Here is a 19,465-nt window from a genome sequence, read left to right as displayed (position 1 = left end):
GCGTGATGACCGTCGGCTCCTGCAATTGCTTGTGACAGAGCGAGAACACACACATCCCAGTTCTTTCAGGGGAGAGGAGACAGATCGTGTGTTCATACTACATATGAACACCGATATCGGTCTCCTCCTAGTCAGTCCCATCCCCCCCCCCCCCCCCCCCCCCCCACAGTTATAACAAACACACACACACACACACACACACGGGAACACAGTTAACCCCTTCCCTGCCAGTGACATTTACACAGTAATCAGTGCATTTTTATAGCACTGATCACTGTATAAAATTGTTAACAGTTTAAAAAATGTGTCAAGTGTCCAATATGTCAGCCATAATGTCGCAGTAAAAACAAAATATAGCACGTGCGCATTTTTTTTTTTCTCAAATTGTTGCTTTTTTTGTTTATAGCGCAAAAAATAAAATCGCAGAGGTGATCAAATACCAAAAGAAATCTCTATTTGTGGGAAAAAAAAAACAAAAAAAAACCCAATCTTGTTTATGTGCAGAGTCACATGACCGTGCAATTGTCAGTTAAAGCGACGCAGTGCTGTATCGCAAAAAAATGGCCCGGTCATTAAGCAGCCAAATCTTCCAAGGCTGAAGTGGTTAAACATTTTTAAAGCATCGCATATGGAGAATTTTAACGGTTACCAGTTTAGAGTTAGAGGAGGTCTGAGGCTAGAATACTGCGCTCGGTCTAACGATTGTGGTGATACCTCAACAATGTTTAGTTTTAACACACAGTTTACATTTGCAGGCGCGACTTACATAAGCATTCGCTTCTGCATGTGAGCGGAGGGATTGACTGGGGGCGGGAGGAGATGCTTTACATTTTTCTTAGAGTGTACCTTATAAAAAATAAAATAAAAAATATTGATCACGTTTTACAATGCTAAGTTTGGCGGTTTTGAATACGGTCTTTTGAAATCTGGTGCCTTTAAAAGGCTTCAGTAAACCGGAAGTGATGTCACGACATCGCTTTCGGGTTACCAGATCCAAGACCCAATCTAGTCTATTGTTCCGGGTGCCGGCTGATCACTCAGGCCTACCAGTGGGACAGGAGAGCCCGAGCGATCCTCGGAAGGCTGCAGGAGGGGTTTTGGGTCGGTCTCTCTCTCGGTCTCTCTCTCTCTCTCTCTCTCTCTCTCTCTCTCTCTCTCTCTCTCTCGAGAGAGAGAGAGAGAGAGAGAGAGAGAGAGAGAGAGAGAGCTGTGTATGATGTCATAAGCCTAGGCTAACGACCAGACAAGAAACAGGAAGTGGGCTGTATAAGGTATTTACTGGCAGAAAAAAAATATGTTTTACTATCCAAAGTTAAAACAAGGGCAGAAGATTTAATAGTTGGAAAGTTGAAATAGTTACTGAAGGTCCGCTTTAAGTACTGTAGTAATGCATGGTAACAAACTAAGAGGGCTAAAGAGACTCTGAATTTAGAAATTTAGAGCCGTCCTGTGTCCTCTGCACACTTCATCAAAAAAATAAAATAAAAATAATTGTGCACTTGTCAAAATAAAAAGAAAATGCTTTCAATTGTATATGCAACCCACCCACATGGAACAAATTGATTGTTGTGGTTTACTTGCACTTTCAAGTGTCTGGAACCAACTCTGAGCTTCGAACCCACAAAAGGTGAACGTTCTCATCATTTTTTTTTAGGAGTCTCACCTTAGGCTTCATATATACATGGCCATCACTTAATACAGGAAAACATGGCAAAATCGTGCCACAATTTTGCCACATTTTGCAGTTTCTCACGGCAGGTGGTCAAAACGGTCCTATCCTGAGTGAGATTCTTTTGCATCCAAGAGAGGATGGCTGAACCTCACCTAACTGCAGCAGTTCCTAAACTCTGACGCAGCCTTTTATAGAGTGGTGTTTAGAAGCTTGGGGGGGGGGGGGGGACACCCCAAAAGCTCCTAAACTCAATTTTAGGAGCCGCTAGTGTCCATGAAGCTTTAACTTCAGGGAAAATTACACGCTCATGGTCTTAAATTGGCCATGGATCAAAAACGGTTCAGTTCAGCGGGGACTGGCCGAATTTCAATCTGTGCGTGTCCATGCCTGTCCGACAGTCAATCCTTAATGCACCTCGCTTTTGTGGATGAGGGAATTTTTTGATTTTTCTTTCATCCTGCTGGCAGATTTTTTTATCTATTTTTTTAAAATCTAATGTATGGCTAGTTTAAGGGTAGAGGATTAACCGCTTGCCGACCGCCTCACGCCGATATACGTCGGTAGAAGGGCTTGTACAGACAAACTAACGTACGAGTATGTGGCCCTTTAAGAGGCGGCCAGCGGATGCAGCAAGCTCCATGAGTCAGGTCGTGGGTCCCGCGGACTCCATCTCCAAGGGGATACCCACAATCAACTCACAGAGGAAGAACGAGGAGATGCTAATGTAAACAAGCATCTCCCTGTTCTGGCTAGTGACAGTGTCACTGATCTCTGCTCCCTGAGATCGGGAGCAGAGATTAGTGACGCGTCACACGTAGCCACGCCCCCCCCCCCCCCAACAGTTAGAAACACTTAACCCCTTCACTGCCAGTGTCATTTACACAGGAATCACTGCATTTGTATAGCACTGATTGCTGTACAAATGACAATGGTCCCAAAAATGTCCGGTGTGTCTACCATAATGTTGCAGTCACGATTAAAAAAAAAAAAGGATTAATAAAATGAATAAAAATGCCATAAAACAATCCCCTATTTTGTAAAAGCTACAACATTTGTGCAAACCAAACACTTATTGCGATTTTCTTTTTACCAAAAATATGTAGAAGAATACGTATCGGCCTAAAAAAGGAAAACTTTATTTTTATTTATTTTTTTTATATATTTTTGGGGAATATTTATCATAGCAAAATGTAAAAAAAATAATGTTTTTCAAAATGGATGCCCTTTTTTGTTTATAGCGCAAAAAAAAAAAAAAAAAAAAAAAAAAAAAAAAACACAGGGGTGATCAAATACCACCAAAAGAAAGCTCTATGTGGGGGAAAAAAAAAAATAAAATAAAAACGACTTTAATTTTGTTTGGGAGCCACGTCGCACGACCGCGCAATTGGCAGTTAAAGCGACGCAGTGTCGAATCGCAAAAAATGCTTTGGTCAGGAAGGGGGTAAATTCTTCCGGGGCTGAAGTGGTTAAGAAGAAAATACTTACCTTACTCCACACTTAAGCAATTTCAGGATACTGTATCCGAGGAGCAGTGCTGCCCTGCGATTAGTTATGCTGCTCGCTCCTGGTTTAGAATATAGCAGGGGGGTCTTTAAACTTGCCAAATAAAGGGCCCTATTTGAAAGCGATACGGTAGACTAAATGAATGAAAAATTAAGGCGCCTATTGGAAGAAAGCCAGCGATATAAAAGAATCCTTTTAGATTGAGCAACAACTAGAGGGGAGCACGTTCACTACCACCATCTCCTTTATATTTTTATTTCTCCTTTTTTTAATTATTACGGGGTGATTTTTTTTTTGTTTTGTGTGTTATTTTGTTTTACTTTATTGAGTTTGAGAAAATTTGAGACACAAACACTGGTCAGCAACGGGTTATAATACGACAGAACAGATACTGAGGTATAGAGAAACAATGTGGGAAGCTTTGTTGTCTGTTAAGAGGGGTAGAAATGGTTATTCTCCACTTAAGCCCCGGGCCAATTTGCAGCCAAAGGACCAAGCCCCCTTTTTGCGATTCGGCACTGCGTCGCTTTAACCGACAATTGCGCAGTCGTGCGATGTGGCTCCCAAACAAAATTGGCATCCTTTTTCCCCACAGAGCTTCCTTTTGGTGGCATTTGATAACCTCTACGGTTATTTTTTGCGCTATAAACAAAAATAGAGCGACCATTTTGAAAATTCTATATTTTTTACTTTTTGCTATAACAAACTATCCCCAAAAAATATATTTAAAAAAAACTTTTTTTTTTCCTCAGTTTAGGCCGATACGTATTCTTCTACATATTTTTGGTAAAAATCGCAATTAGCGATTGATTGGTTTGCACAAAAATTATAGCGTTTACAAAATAGGGGATAGTTTTATATTTTTTTTAATTTATTTTTTTAACTAGTAATGGTGGCGATCAGCGATTTTTTATTGTGACTGCGACATTATGGCGGACACATAGGACATTTTTGGGACCACTGTCATTTATACAGCAATCAGTGCTATTTAAAATGCACTGATTCATGTGTAAATGACACTGGCAGTGAAGGAGTTAACCACTAGGGGGCGATGAGGGGGTTATGTGTTTTTTTATTGTAGGGGGGGCCGTGGCCTGGCATGTGATGTCACTGATCGTCTTTCCCTATAAAAAAGGGAACAGACGATCAGTGGCAGCCACACTAGGAAGCACGGGGGAGAGGTTTGTTTACACAGACCTCTCCTCGTTCTTCAGCTCTGTGAACTGATCGCGGGACACCAGCAGCGATCGGGTCCGCTAGTCCCACAGCTGCGGCGCTCAGGATCGGGTCGGGAGTGCGCCGGCGGCGGGGCACACCCCGACCCACGGCTGGGCACTTAAAGAGCCACGTACAGGTACGCGATTGTGCCCAGCCGTGCCATTCTGCCGACGTATATGTGCAGGAGGCAGTCCTTAAGCGGTTAAGTAATATATATTATATCGCGAAAGGCTATGATCGAGACTAATTATGTTAATTTGCCATATCTGAATTGTTGTTAGAAGATGTGTGTTTGTGTTTCTTGAAATAAAAGATAAAAAAAAAAAAAAAACGAAACATGTGGAAATGTGCAGGTTATAACGAGATATACTCAATATGTTCTCCAATTTCTGTATTTCAGCCATCACTCTGGTTGTAATAATGGGATATTTTATTATTATGTAGTAATGCACTTTAGCAAAAGGGTTACAAAAAACAAACACAAAACAAATAAAAAAAAAAAAAAAAAAACACTAATTCAACTGTTTGGTACAAAACGCTAACTTTTATTAGACAATATTAAGAACCTTTACAAATACTGTCCAGTTTTAACGTGAAGTGCTTGAGGTTATTCCCTCCGAACATACTGAATTCATATTAACCTACAGATTAAGTTCATATTAACCTATAAAAAAAAAAAAACAGAACTACAGCCTCACCACGGCACAACTAAAAGGCTGCTTTCTTTTTTTTTGCCAACACGCAAGAAGCATCACTGTCAATACTCTAGTAAAATCTAGAATCTAGATGCTTTCCTGTAACAGACTTGAACAATGTGTGGCTCTCAGACACCCGCAGAGCCGTCACTTTCAGGCTGAAGGTGTTGGGACTTGTATTTCTAAAAGGCCTAGAAAGCCAACAGATTGTCCAAAACATGAAGATAGTCAAGGAAAGCTGCGCCAAAATTCATAAGTGGCAGTCAATTGTCTTCAGCAAGTTTGTCACGCAAATTAGAGCGCTTGTTAGAGCAGTTCTCTGGAGGGGAGGAGGAGGGCGCTACGAAGATCATTGAAATGGTTGGCGTCCGACAAATCCTCTAAAAGGCTCCACGGAATGAGTAGGAAGAGAGTTATGTAAAAAGCAGAACTATTGTAAACGTGTCAGGTGTCACAGTGGTTGAATCTGGAACGTGTCACTCCGGCACCTGTGGGGGAGAAGTAGATACAATTTAGTCCCAGAGGAAAATTGGCATCGGATTCCTTCACGACGAGGAGCTAAAATGCCGAGTGCAACTCCGGACGTGGGTTGGCAATGCTGACATATGATAACCCCAAACATTGTTACATATTCATTTTTGATCTGTCAAAATCAGCAAAGTTAACCATCCATTCACTTTCTATGTTCCCCCGATAAACCTGCACACTTCATAAGTGCAGCGCGGTTCACAGCATGGGGTCCGGTGCGATTCAAGTCCGGATTTTTGCCTGAATTTGCACCCAAACCAGACCCAAAAATGCACAGGACCCCTTCGTGGCCACCCTGGACATCACTCGCCTGTCAAATGAATTTATTGCAGAGAAAACTGCATATAATTTGCATATACACTATATTGCCAAAAGTATTGGGACACCAGATTAATTTATTTTTTTACACACACTTTAATGGCATCCCAGTCTTAATCCGTAGGGTTCAATATTGAGTTGGCCCACCCTTTGCAGCTATAACAGCTTCAACTCTTCTGGGAAGGTTGTCCACAAGGTTTAGGAGTGTGTCTATGGGAATGTTTGACCATTCTTTCAGAAGAGCATTTGTGAGGTCAGGCACTGATGTTGGATGAGAAGGCCTGGCTCATAGTCTCTGCAGGTGTTATATCAGGTTGAGGTCGGGACTCTGCGCAGGCCAGTTAAGTTGCTCCCTCCCAAACGTGCTCATCCATGTCTTTATGGACCTTGCTTTGTGCACAATCATGTTGGAACAGGAAGGGGCCATCCCCAACTACTCCAAAATGTCTTGGTATGCTGAAGCCTTAAGAGTTACCTTCACTGGAACTAAGGGGCCAAGCCCAAACCATAATCCCCCACGCCAAATGATTTGGACCAGTGCGCAAAGCAAGCTCCATAGAGACATGGATGAGTGAGTTTGGGGTGGAGGAACTTGACTGGTCTGCACAGAGTCCTAACCTCAACCCGATAGAACACCTGTGGGATGAATTAGTGTGGAAAACTACAAGCCAGGCCTTATCGTCCAAATTAGTGCCTGACCTCACAAATGCGCTTCTGGAAGAATGGTCAAACATTCCCATAGACGCACTCCTAAACCTTGTGGACGGCCTTCCCTGAAGAGTTGAAGCTGTTATAGCTGCAAAGGGTGGGCCACCTCAATATTGAACCCTACGGACTAAGACTGGGATGCCATTAAAGTTCATGTGCGTACAAAGGCAGGTGTCCCAATACTTTTGACAATATCGTGTATGTGAACACAGCCTTAAAAGGGAGTTTGTAAAACAAAAACATATTTCTTTGGTTTTGGGTTGGAAGTGGAACCTCTATCAGGATTTTATCTGTCGTATGTATCCCTACTGGAAAGGCACTACCCCCCCCCCCCACACCTTTTGTATCTGTCGTGGTAACCACTGCCTCTGGTACAGAAAGTAACTGGAAACATTTTGAGTTTTCACAGGAACAGGAGATGAGGGAGAATTTACAAATTGAGTAAAAATAAGATTTTTTTTCATCATACTTGCCTGTAAAATACTTATCTTTGATTACATCAGGGGACACAGTTAGGCTCATATTCATTACCTACTGGGTTATACTTCATCTCCAGGTGAATGGACACTGGTAGACCAAAGGTCTTTAGACAGGAAGAGATCCCCTATATAACCCCTCCCATACAGGAAGTACTTCAGTTTGTAGTAAGCGTACACTGCGGCCAAAAGCCGAAGCCTCGGGTGCTCGAACATCCACTTGATAAAATTTTGTGAACGTATGCACTAAAGTCCAGGTAACAGCCTTACAAATAACTATGCAACTATGTGACAAATCTGGGCCACAGATAGCTTACAGCAAAAAGCCCAGGAGGTTCCTACACCCCTCATAGAATGAGCTCTCACCCTAAAGAGAGGTCTCTGCAGATCTAGACAAACCTTGATTGCCCGGACAACATCCAATGAATGCAGTCGACTGTTTCTCTTCTGCCGAACGAGGCTGAGGGGGGAAAAAAAGGCAAAAATTATGTCCCGATTTAAATGAAAGGCCGACACCACTTTTGGCAAAAAAGGATGGAACAGATCGTAACACGACCCTGACGTGGTGAAGGATCAAATATGGTTCCTTGCACGAAGGGGCCAACTCTGACACCCTTCTAGCTGAGATAGTGGCCATCAGAAAGGCTAGCTTGCGTTACAGCAAGTCTAATGGAATTTCCTTGATAAGCTCAAATGGTTGTTTCTGTAACACAGACAGCCCCAAGTTCAAGTCCCAAAGACACATGGGTGACCTAATATGGGGGGAAGCAAGCGAGCTGCCCCTCGCATAAAGGTTCGGATCAGTGAATGGGAGGCTAAAGGCCTTTGGAACAATACCAATAAGGCTGAAACTTGACCTCCGATTGTACTCAAAGGCAATTTGATTTCCACAGCTGACTGTAGAAAAGAGAACTCTCCCCCAATCATCATTTTTGGCTTCACAACAAGCAATATAATTATTCCAGAACTTATGATAACTCTTCCAAGTGACACTTTACCTAGCATTCACTAGGGTAGACACCACTGGTCCCAAGATACCATGGTCTTTAACACCTTGGCTTCAATAGCCATGCCATCAAATTTAGAGACTGTAAATTGGGGTGGAATATAGGACCCCGAGACAGTAGATCGGGGCGACGTCAAAGCGTCCATGGCCTGTCTATTGCCAGTCTCACAATCTCTGGGAACCAGGGCCTTCTGGGCCAGGCTGGTGTCACCAGAATGACTAGAACTCCCACTCTCCGAATCCTGTGCAACAAATGTGGAAGGAGAGGGATCGGAGGGAAAGCATAAACCAGGGAGTACTGGCTCCATGGAAGCACCAGAGCATCTGCTCCAATTGCCAGAGGATCTCTTGTTCAGGACACAAACTGCTGTAGCTTTTTGTTGAATCTGGATGCCAGTAGGTTGACCTCTAGCCATCCCCAACATTGGCAAATTTCCTGGAACAGCCCTGGGTGTAGGAACCATTGCCCCGGGCAGATCTGCTGGTGGCCGAGATAATCGGACTTCAAGTTCTCTACTCCCCGGATATGGACTGGAGATAGAATCTGCACATGTCCCTCTGCTTAGGTTAGTATGTGGCTCACCTTCAGAGCTGAACGACTCCTGGTACCACCCTGTGGTTTAATATAGGCCACTGCAGTGGCATTGTCAGACTGAACCCTGATAAGGCAGCCCTGAAGCTCCGCTGTCCAGGACCGTAGGGCTAGACGCACTTCCCTTAATTCCAGGACGTTGATAGGCAGGATTTGTTCCGTTGACCATTTCCCCTGACCTGTGAGCCCTTCTAGGGTCACTCCCCAGCCTGAGACTGGCATCTGTAGTCAGTACTCTCCAAGTTACCGGGAGGAAGGATCTTCCCTTTTGCAGGTTCTGATCCTGCAACCGGCAGTTTAGGCTTAAGCATGCCCAAGGAGATAAGAACGTTGGATAAATCCAGGGCCTGTCCTCTTCTGTTGCAAGCCAACAGGATGTCTTGTTGTAGAGGCCTGGAATGGAACTGGACATAGGGCACTGCCTCGAAAGAGAATACCATCTTCCCTAGAAGACTTAGGGTGGCACAGTGGTGTAGTGGTTAGCACTCTCACCTAGTAGCAAGAAGGGTTGCTAGTTCGAATCCCAACCACAACACTACCTGCCTGTAGTTTGCATGTTCTCCCCTGCGTGGGTTTCCTCCGGGTACTCCGGTTTGCTCCCACAATCCAAAGACATGCAGGTAGGTTAATTGGCTTCTGTCCAAAATTGGCCCTAGTATATGAATGGGGACCTTGGATTGTGGGCTCCTTGTGGGTAGAGACCAATGTGAGTGTGCGACGTACAGGGATAGGGACAATTGTAGACACTCACTCAGGTTGAACCGGATGGACTGGTGTCTTTATTCAACCTTAACAACTAAAACTCATACAGAGCCGAATGGAGGGTCGTCTGGTGCCCAATATCAAACGCACCTGATCCTTCAGGGCACAGATGCTTTATATCGATGGAGGCTAGAAAGTCTATCTGGAGTGAGGCTACTTCTGAGCAGACAGACTCCATTCTAAAAAGGACTGGATCGGTAGATACTGGTTCTTGGGTCCAAAATGGGCCTTGTGTCCCCATTTGGTTTTTGAACAATAAATAGGTTTGAATAAAACCCGGCGCCCCTTTCAGGTACAGGAAGCTCTACAATCACTCCTTGATGCCCTAAATGATGTAGTGCCTGAAGCAATACGTTTTTTGTAGGATCCGAGGGAACGTTGGATCTTAAAAACCTCTGAGGGTGAGCACCACGTAACTCTAGTTTGTAACCGCAGGATATAGTTGAGGTAACCCACTTGCGCTGAACTATTGTTCTCCAAATGTCCGCAAAGTGCAGCAGCTTTCCCCCCATCCAATGAGTGGGGGCATCCCCTCAGAAGGGGGGGCTTGATGCTGGGTTCAGATGAATTTTAGACCCAGGGATTTTTCTGGCCCTGGCCTTGTGCCTTACCCCTTGCCTTAGTGCCCTGTTAGCGGCGGAACTGCCTTGGCACTGAGACATTTGAGGAAGCAGTCCCTGAGGTTGTAAACAAGGGACGCCTGGTGCTTTTCTTCACATGAAATAGAGAACACTTCCCTCCAGAAAACTTTCGGATATATTTGTCCAAATGGTCACCAAATAAACTTCTTACAAGGAAGCTCGGCTGACCGGTTCCTAAGCCACAAAAGTCTGTGCATATGTACAGACAAGAGGGCCAAAACGAGAAACCTGCTGTATTGAATACTTTAAAAGGCGTCAACAGCAAAACACAGCGATTGAGGAACATCTGCCTTATTTTCAGGCACATCATCCTCCTGGTTAGGCCTGTTAGGCCGTCTGATCTGATCCTTTACGGACTGGCAGGTATCAATTGCTGCAACAGCTGGCTGAATAGCAGAACTGGCCAAAGAAAAGGAAACCTTTAATAATGACTCCAATTTCTTGTCAACAGGGTCTTTCAAGCCCTGTGCGTTATCTACCGGACAAGTTCTTGTTTAAGGAAGAGACTGCTGCATCTACAGCTGGCATGCTCCACTTCTTAAACTTTTCAAACGTTTGGCAAAGCCTGTGTGGCCTGAAAAGGCCTCAGGGAACCCAAAGAGGACCAGGGGGGCTCAGTCCCCTCTGCAAGAGGCAACTTAAAGGCAAAAATAACCATTTTGGTCAGTCAGGATCAAAAGCCTCTGTGACTGAGAGGCAGGCCCCAACTAGATATCTTCTTATTCATATATAGCTCGGAAGCAGACTCGTATGCCAGACCATCCACAGAATCCTGAGCTTTAAGATCTTCCCCATCCTCAACTCATTCATGTTCCAGACTAGGAGACTCCAGGGAGGGGGATCTGTCATGCTTCTTGCCACCCTGCGGGATTGAAGCAACTATGCCAGCAATCCTGTGCTCTAACCTGGCTAGGGCTGAGGACAGTTCACTTTAGTGATAAAAGGATGAAGCAGCAGCGTTGGTTGTAAGCATAATACCAGATAGGCAAAGCGGCTTAGATTGCCCGGAAGCCTCTGGTCCTTCAGGACATACAACACTAGGGATACGACTAGGTTCATCAGGAACTACTGATAAAATAGGTGTGCCCTTCCCTGTAATGTTAGTCCCGCTCCTCTTTTTTTTTTTTTTTTTTTTTAAACATTTACTAGCCACAAAGAGTACTTGGGTGTAGTATTAAACACACCTCAGAAAGGAGACCCTTTAATAGGGATCACCAAGCCCCTATGCAAAAATCCTGCTAAGCACCTTTAGCCTCCCAAACACCTGGTGACTCATGCGACACGGGTAAGGAGAAATAAACCGCTGCAAATGCCTGGTCCAGAGCCTGCCCTGTGTCCCACAGCTGCCTTCTGTAAAAATATATAATAAAAAAAGTACACTTTGCAAACACCCACAGATAGCCCAAAAGCTCTACCGTATGGTCACCACACACAGGTGTCCAAGTAAGGATGAGCTCTGGTGTGTTTACATACTCCACTTGCAGAGCCCGCCAGGAAGTCGGCAGAACTCACGCTAATCAAAGGCAGGGAGACACTGCCCCATGCGCGGCTGCAGAGATCGGGCAATGTTTCACTGCCTGTGATTATCACAGCGCCAACTTCCTGGCGGAAGTATGTACGTGGAGTATGCGAACACGCCGGAGCTCATCCCTGGTGTCTAGCCTCTAGCTAGCTTGACCGATTGTTCCAATCATTGGGACACCCCACAATAATAATAAAAGGGGTTTCACCTACCCATCCAGGCGCAGGGTAAATTAGAAACTAAGGGCCCAATCTTCATCCTTCACAGCAGGTTCCTGTCACTTGAGGACATTCAAGGACTGGGTTTCATGTTTAGGGTCTACTCCCTTGGATCTGTACAACACCTTGCAGGAATGCCTTAGCGCTGCAGTTTCCAGGATTGCACTTTGCAGGGTCCAGCGTTCGGAGGCAACATTGCAAGCAAGACCTCACAGGATCTCGAGTCGTCTTTGTGACTTTATAAGCTAAGCATATAAAGCCTGTGTCAAATGGACCTGATCGGTCAATCCCTTGATTTTAAGAACCGTTTGTGGGACTAGAGACCTGGATCTCAGAGAGCTCAAACAACCGTGCCATCCACCTCGCAGACACGGGAAAAACAACTGAAGTACTTCCTGTATGGGAGGGGGGGATTATATAGGGGATCACTTCCTGTCTAAAAACTTTTGGTCTACCAGCGTCCATTCACCTGGAGATGAAGTATAACCCAGTAGGTAATGAAAATTAGCCTAACTCTGTGTCCCTTGATGTATGAAACAAGAAATCTGTTCTGGTGACGAGGAGATATTCCCTTGCTTTGGACAGAACTCTATACTTCCTACTGCTGCTCTGGGACAGGAAATGCCAATAATATGGGTTTGAACAACCTCTACTCCACACATGGCAAATACAAGGCCTGTGGTAGAATCTGGCCTACCAAGCCTTGTCACGTGGCCCTTGCACCCAGAAACATTACAGAACTGCATTCCGCCACCTCCAGATCTCAGGGGCTCCCCATGGCGTCCCCTGCACACATCGCACCCCAGAACCCTGCACATAGAGCACCCCAGATATAACCAGCCCTTTGTAGGCAACCATACTGCTAATGCGGCCTGTGATGAAATGGAGTTTGGGCTTTACAGACACTTTAGAGAAAACCTGTTCTGTAAGGAATATAAATGCTGCCATTACAGGCCTTCTGTTAAATTCTAGTTGCCTTGCGGGAAAGTGCATACTTCATAAAGTTTAATATTAAACTTGCTTGCATCCCAACTCCCCTGCTGCGCTCCGATGTTTGATATGCGATCACTATGTCCTGTAGCAACGTAGAGGATGGTGGGACAGGCGCACCCTGAATTGTCAGATTCCAAAGGGATCTTCAGCGAGTGGTACAACCATTGCAAAGATCTATGGTGCGGGCAGCAGGAAAGGCCAGTATTTCTCTTCTCCACAAGAAACCCTTTTTAAGACACCGTTTTATTTCAGTCAAAGAGCAGTTTTAAGCTTTTCCTTTGAAGGCAGGGCTTGTTTGTTTTTCCATTTAACACAGCAACACTCACTTGCATACTGTTCTGCCACTGGGAGTGAAGACAATACTTGGTACTTCTAGGTAAGGCGAAGCATAAGACTTAAAACCACATGAAAGTAGTGGACCAATTCCCAATCCCAGCACTGTTACACAGGGAAAGTTAATAGGTAAGAACTTGAGGGACACAGTTTACTCCATTCCTCCTCACAGCAATGGAATGGCAGAGGAGCAAAGGTAAGGTGGGCATGCAATGATCTGCTGGCATTACAAGAAGACTTTACTTACCAGTATAAAATCACTCAGTGATCAACGTCAGCGTCTTCAAACTGTCCAGGGACCGCCGGCACAACATCCATACCATCTGGAGAAAAGTAGGACAAAAAATGTTTTTTTTTTAAATCTGAACTGCAGGGCTATTATCAATGTTAAAAAATGTTGAAGTCAGGGTGCATTTGCAAAACAGGTGAAGATAGCAGCCTAATCTCCCTGTTCCATATCACTAGAGTGCTGGGACACACAGAAGGGGCTTTCCTGCTACCACAACGTAAACCGAGCAGAACGTCTCCTCCACAACATCTTCAAAATAGGCACTTTTAAAAGAATAAGTAAATAAAATAAATGCACATTTTCAAAAAGAAATGCCAGGCTCCTGTAGACTATCTGGAAAGCTGTCTATACCTTGTATGGGCAAGCAGTTACCTGAAAGCAGGAAGATCAATGGACTACGAGAACGCTAACCAGTGCCGTGGTAGTTCGAAGAGAACTACAAGCAGTGAGGACCCGAGACAGCGGCTGGAGCTGCTGTGCTCATCAGCGTCGATGGAACGATCGGATTCAGGTAAGTAAAGAGGCTCTGGGGGGCTGCTGCACTACGGAAGGTTTTTCACCTGAATGCATTCAGATGAAAAACGAGGGCTTACAACTCCTTTAAGGAAGAGTCCAATCCTCCTGCAGGTGCCAGTAAAACTAGGATTTAGGACAACTGGAGAGTGTAAAACCTGGTGTAGCTCTGCATAGAAACCAATCAGCTTCCAGGTTATTTTGTCGAAACGTAAATTGACGGGGCTGAAGTCAGAAGCTGATTACAAAGTTTACAAAGTTTAAATGCAAAAAAAAAAAAACTTGAATGACCAGCAGGGGGCAGAAGTCAACAGTACAACTTGTTTTAGGTTTGTGTAACCTTGATATTAAACTTCTTACTTGTTTCTTTTCGGTCTCCTAAATATATCATTTTTCTTTTCAGTTTTGGAAGTATAAAAAAAAAACACTCACTTTCACTCTGATTTATTACTAAAACACACCTTAATACAAGTGTTTCATCTGATTAAATGTGGACAAATATAAGCTCAAACACCAAACAGCCATATGACCACCCACCATAACCAGTCAAGGCTTGGATGCCACTAGAACTCTGAAGGTATGCTTTGGTATCTGGCACCAAGCTGTCAGTAGCAGATACTTTAAGCCCTGTGAGGGGAGGCCTCCATGGGAGTGGACTTTTTTTCCCCAGCAGATCCCACAGATGATTGTATTGAATTCTGGAGAATTTGGGAGGCCAAGTCAACATTTTGAAGACACCTTCTCCCATGGTCCGGTTCTGATGCTCATGTGCCCATTGCATGTGCTTTTGGCTGTGGACACGGGTCAGTATGGGCATCATGACCAGGCTGCAGCTATGCAGCCTTCTATACATAAACTGCGATGCACTGTCTGTTCCGACATCTATTAGAATCAACATTAACTTAACATTGATAAGCAATTAGAGCTACAGTATCTCTATTGGATCAGGCTACACAAACCAGCCTCAACTCCCCACATGCATCAATGAGCCTTGGCCATCCATGACCCTGTCACCGATTTTCCTTCCTTGGACTACTATTGGTTGGTCCTGACCACTGCAGACCAGGAACATCCCACAAGAGCTGCAGTTTTGGAGTTGCTGTGATCCAGTCATCTAGATATTACAATTTTGCCCTTGTCCAAAGTCCCACCTATTGTCAGGTGCTATAGTATAAAGATAATCCATGTTTATTCACTTTACCTGTCAGTGGTGATCACCCTATAGCTGATCAGTGTATTTTATGTCACAGCATGTCCCAAAACTTTTCATAAAAATAGAATGTATGGCTGGATTCCCCCTATGACATATTTGGAAGTACCTACTCTGGATGCCAATTCTTAAAGAGGAAGTAAACCCCAATGGGTTTTACTTCCTCTCAATTTTCCTGCAAAGGTAAAGAATAATGGGCTACTATACATCGCATAGTAGCCCATTATGTGTCACTTACCTGAAAACAAAGCATGCAATGTCGCCGCTGGCTGGAAGCGTCCATCCCCCCCCCCCCCCCCCCTCTCTTTCCGAGGCCACAGACACCAGGTCTGTGACTGGCCAGATTTGCGCAGGAGCTGCCAGTCACGGCATGATCTCTGCAGAAACGGAACGATCTGCCCTTTCTAAAGTGTGCATGCGCTGATGACGTTGGTACATGCGTATATTGTAAATATCTTCTAAGCCATGCAGCGCCGAGGCCGCGGGGCGGGTGCACTGTGGCCCCCCAACCCAGAGCAACTTGTCCCCATGTTGATGAGGAAAAGGGCCTCTTCTGTTGGGGTCATCGGGTGGTGGGCTTATCGGAATAAGGGGGCCCCAGATCCCAGCCCCGCCGATCTATGTGAATGAATATGGGGTACATTCACCTGGAGGGAAAAAAAAAGTTAAAAAAAAAAACAAAAAAAATAAAAATAAAAAACACCTCAGACTAGGGTGAAGACAAGATAACAAAGGACAACTCTGTTAATGTCCTTGAGTGGCCCAGAGTCCAGACTTGAACGCCATTGTACATCTCTGGAGAGATCTGAAAATGGCTGTGCACCGACGCTCCCCATCCAACCTGATGGATCTTGAGAGGTCCCGCAAAGAATGGAAGAAACTGCCCCCCCCCCCCCCCCAAAAAAATAAATAAATAAATAAATAAAAAAAAAAGGAGGGTATGCCAAGCTTGTAGAATCATACGCAAAAAGACTCGAGGTGCCAAAAATAGGATTTTTAAAACAGCTTACCTGTAAAATACTCTTCTTGGAGTACATCATAGGACACAGAGTCTCAAGTAATTACTTGGTGGGTTATAGGCCTACCTTCAGGTGTTGACACTGGTATAATCAATACAGGAAGTTGACTCCCCTATATAACCCCTCCTCCTTCCAGGAGCACTTAGTTTTTGTAGCCAAGCAATATAAGTAATATACTCACCCCATAAAACAGAGGGGCGAGAGCTCTGTGTTCTATGATGTACTCCAAGAAAAGGATTTTACAGGTAAGCTGGTTTTAAAAATCCTATTTTCTTTATCGTACATCATAGGACACAGAGTCTCAAGTAATTACTTGGTGGGATGTCCCATAGCAATGAAACTTGAGGGGAGGGACACACAACCCGTAGGGTAACCCCCAGACCTGAGGGCTTATACTGCTGCCTGCAGCACACTGCGCCTGAAGGCAATATCCTCATTCCATCTTACATGCACTTGATAACATTTTGCGAATGTATGTATTGAAGGCCAAGTCGCGGCCTTGCAGATTTGAGACCTGGAGGCCTGGTGACACACTGCCCAAGAAGCACCAACCACTCTGGTAGAGTGCGCCTTAACTTGAAAAGGGGGAATCTTTCCCTTTAAATAATAAGTTTGAATTATAACTTGCCAAATGCACTTAGCAACAGTGGATTTTGACGCTGCCTGTCCCTTCTTAGGACCCTCTGGCAGAAGAAAGAAGACATCAGTCTTACGAATCGGAGCAGTTTACTTAAATACATTTTCACTGCTCTCAGTACATCAAGACAATGTAGTGACCTTTCTTCCCTGGAACAAGGTCTTGGGAAAAAACCCTGGCAGGACAATATCTTCATTCAGATGAAAGCCTGAAACCACTTTTGGCAAAAATCCTGGACGAGGGCGTAACACCACTGTCCTCATGAATAATAACATATGACTCCTTACAAGAAAGAGCAGCCAATTCTGAAATCCTCCTTGCTGAGGATATAGCAAACGAAAATATCAGCTTCCTAGTCAGAAGGACTAAAGGGAACATGCTGCAACGGTCCGAATGGCTGTTTTTGTAACACTGAAAACTAAATTAAAGTCCCAAGGGCTTAAGAGTGATTTAACTGGCGGATTAACCACTTGCTTACTGGGCACTTAAACCCCCCTCAGTCCCAGACCAATTTTCAGCTTTCAGCGCTGATGCACTTTGAGTGACAATTGCGCGGGCATACAACACTGTACCCAAATGAAATTTTTATCATTTTTTTCCCACAAATAGAGCTTTCTTTTGGTGGTATTTAGTTACAGCTCGGAGTTTTATTTTTTGCTAAACAAACAAAAAAAGATGCAAAAAAATAAAAAATAAATAAATCATGTTTTAATAGTTTGTTATAAAATTTTGCAAACGGGTCATTTTTCTCCTTCATTGAAGTGCGCTGATTAGGCGGCACTGATGGCTGCATTGGTGGGCACTGATGGGCTGCATTGGTGGGCACTGATAGGCACAGATAAGGCAGCACTAATAGGCACAGATAAGGCGGCACCGATAGGCACAGATAAGGCGGCACTGATGGGCAAAGATGGGCACAGATAAGATGGCATGGATGGGTGGCACGGATAAGTGGCACAGATGGGTGGCACGGATGGGCACCACTGATAGATGGGACTGATGGGCACTGATAGGTGGCACTGATAGGTGGCTCTGATAGGTGGCACTGCTGGGCACTGATGGGCGGCACTGCTGGGCACTGATGGGCGGCACTGCTGGGCACTGATGGGCGGCACTGGGTCCCAGCACCTTTGAGGCAGATTGTGGGCACTGTGGGTGGCACTGCTGGATGGCACTGTGGGTGGCATTGTGGGTGGCACTGTGGGCACTGATGGGGGGCACTGATGGGGGGCACTTACTTTTATTCAGGATGGCACGGCGGTGGGCAGGTGGGCACTGGCAGGGGGCAGGTGGTCAGCTGTATTGCTGGCCGTGATCGGGACTAATGTCCCGATCACGGCCGCCGGTGATAGGCTTTTTTTTTCCTCTCCTCGCGCTGTCAGCGCGAGGAGGAATAATAGCCGATTACCGGCTCCGTTCTATCACATGATCAGCTGTCATTGGCTGACAGCTGATCACGTGATAAGGGGTCGGGATCGACCCCTTGCACGGATCGGTGATCAGGCGAGTCTCACGGACTCGCCGATCACAGAGCGCGCCCCTCAGGGGGCGCGCAGGCCGCTCTTATCCGGGACGACGTCAATAGACGTAGTCCCGGAAATGTAGGTCCGCGCTAATGCCGTCATTTGGCAATAGCGCGGATCTGTAGTGGTTAATACGCAGCTCTCCTTGCATGAAACCCTGGACAAAAGAAAGCATTGCAAGCAGTCTTTGAAATAAAAATTGATACGGCTGAGACTTGCCCCTTAATAGTACTCATGACCAACTTCATCTCTACGCTTAATTGTAGAAAGGTAAGAATTCTGCCTATGATATATCTCCGAGAGTACCAACCCTTGGACTCACACCAGGAAACATAAGCTTTCCAGGCTCTATAATATATAGCTCTAGAAGCTGGCTTCCTAGCATTAACCACTTCGCATCCAGGCCAATTCTGACATTTCTCTCCTACATGTAAAAAATTCCTAATTTTTTTGCTAGAAAATTACATAGAACCCCCAAACATTATTTATGTTTTTTTTTTTTTAGCAAAGACCCTAGAGAATACAATGGCGCTCGTTGCAACTTTTTATCTGGCACGGTATTTGCGCAGCAATTTTTCGAACACGTTTTTTTTCAGAAAAAAAAACTGTTTCATGCTTAAAAAAACAAAAACAAAAAAAAACAGTAAAGTTAGCCCAATTTTTTTGCATAATGTGAAAGAGGAGGATACACCGAGTAAATAGATACCCAACATGTCACGCTTCAAAATTGCACGCGCTCGTGGAATGGCGCCAAACTTTGGTATTTAAAAATTCCCATAGGCGACAATTTAAATTTTTTTACTGGTTACATATTTTGGGTTACAGAGGAGGTCTAGTGCTAGAATTATTGCTCTTGCTCCAACGTTCGCGGCGATACCTCACATGCGTGGTTTGAACACCGTTTTCATATGTGGGCGGGACTTACGTATGCGTTCGCTTCTGTGTGCGAGCTCACGGGGACAGGGGCGCTTTAAAAAATTTTTTTTTTTTTTTTTATTGTTAAATTTTATTTTTAGTTTTACACTTAAAAAATAAAAAATTGATGACTTTTATTCCTATTACAAGGAATGTAAACATCCCTTGTAATAG

General features: G+C 44.7%; 1 protein-coding gene across 1 annotated transcript in view; it reads right to left on the bottom strand.

Moving 5' to 3' along the window:
• Window positions 1–4,917: 4,917 nt before the first annotated feature.
• Window positions 4,918–19,465, bottom strand: part of CLNS1A (chloride nucleotide-sensitive channel 1A) — a 62,318-nt gene continuing 47,770 nt past the window's right edge. Inside the window, exons 6-7 of the mRNA XM_077451370.1 lie at window positions 13,433–13,508; window positions 4,918–5,576 (exon numbers count right to left, since the gene is read on the bottom strand). Of these exons, the coding sequence (XP_077307496.1) occupies window positions 13,447–13,508 (62 nt within the window). The 3' untranslated portion in view covers window positions 4,918–5,576; window positions 13,433–13,446. The remainder of the gene's footprint in view (window positions 5,577–13,432; window positions 13,509–19,465) is intronic.

The sequence above is a fragment of the Lithobates pipiens genome, unplaced genomic scaffold, assembly GCF_037356315.1.
Source record: "Lithobates pipiens isolate NorthernLeopardFrog02 unplaced genomic scaffold, aLitPip1_a1.2 Scaffold_23, whole genome shotgun sequence".
NCBI lineage: Eukaryota > Metazoa > Chordata > Amphibia > Anura > Ranidae > Lithobates > Lithobates pipiens.
The sequence above is the reverse complement of the archived record's forward strand: the minus strand, read 5'-3'. Positions and strand labels throughout refer to the sequence as shown.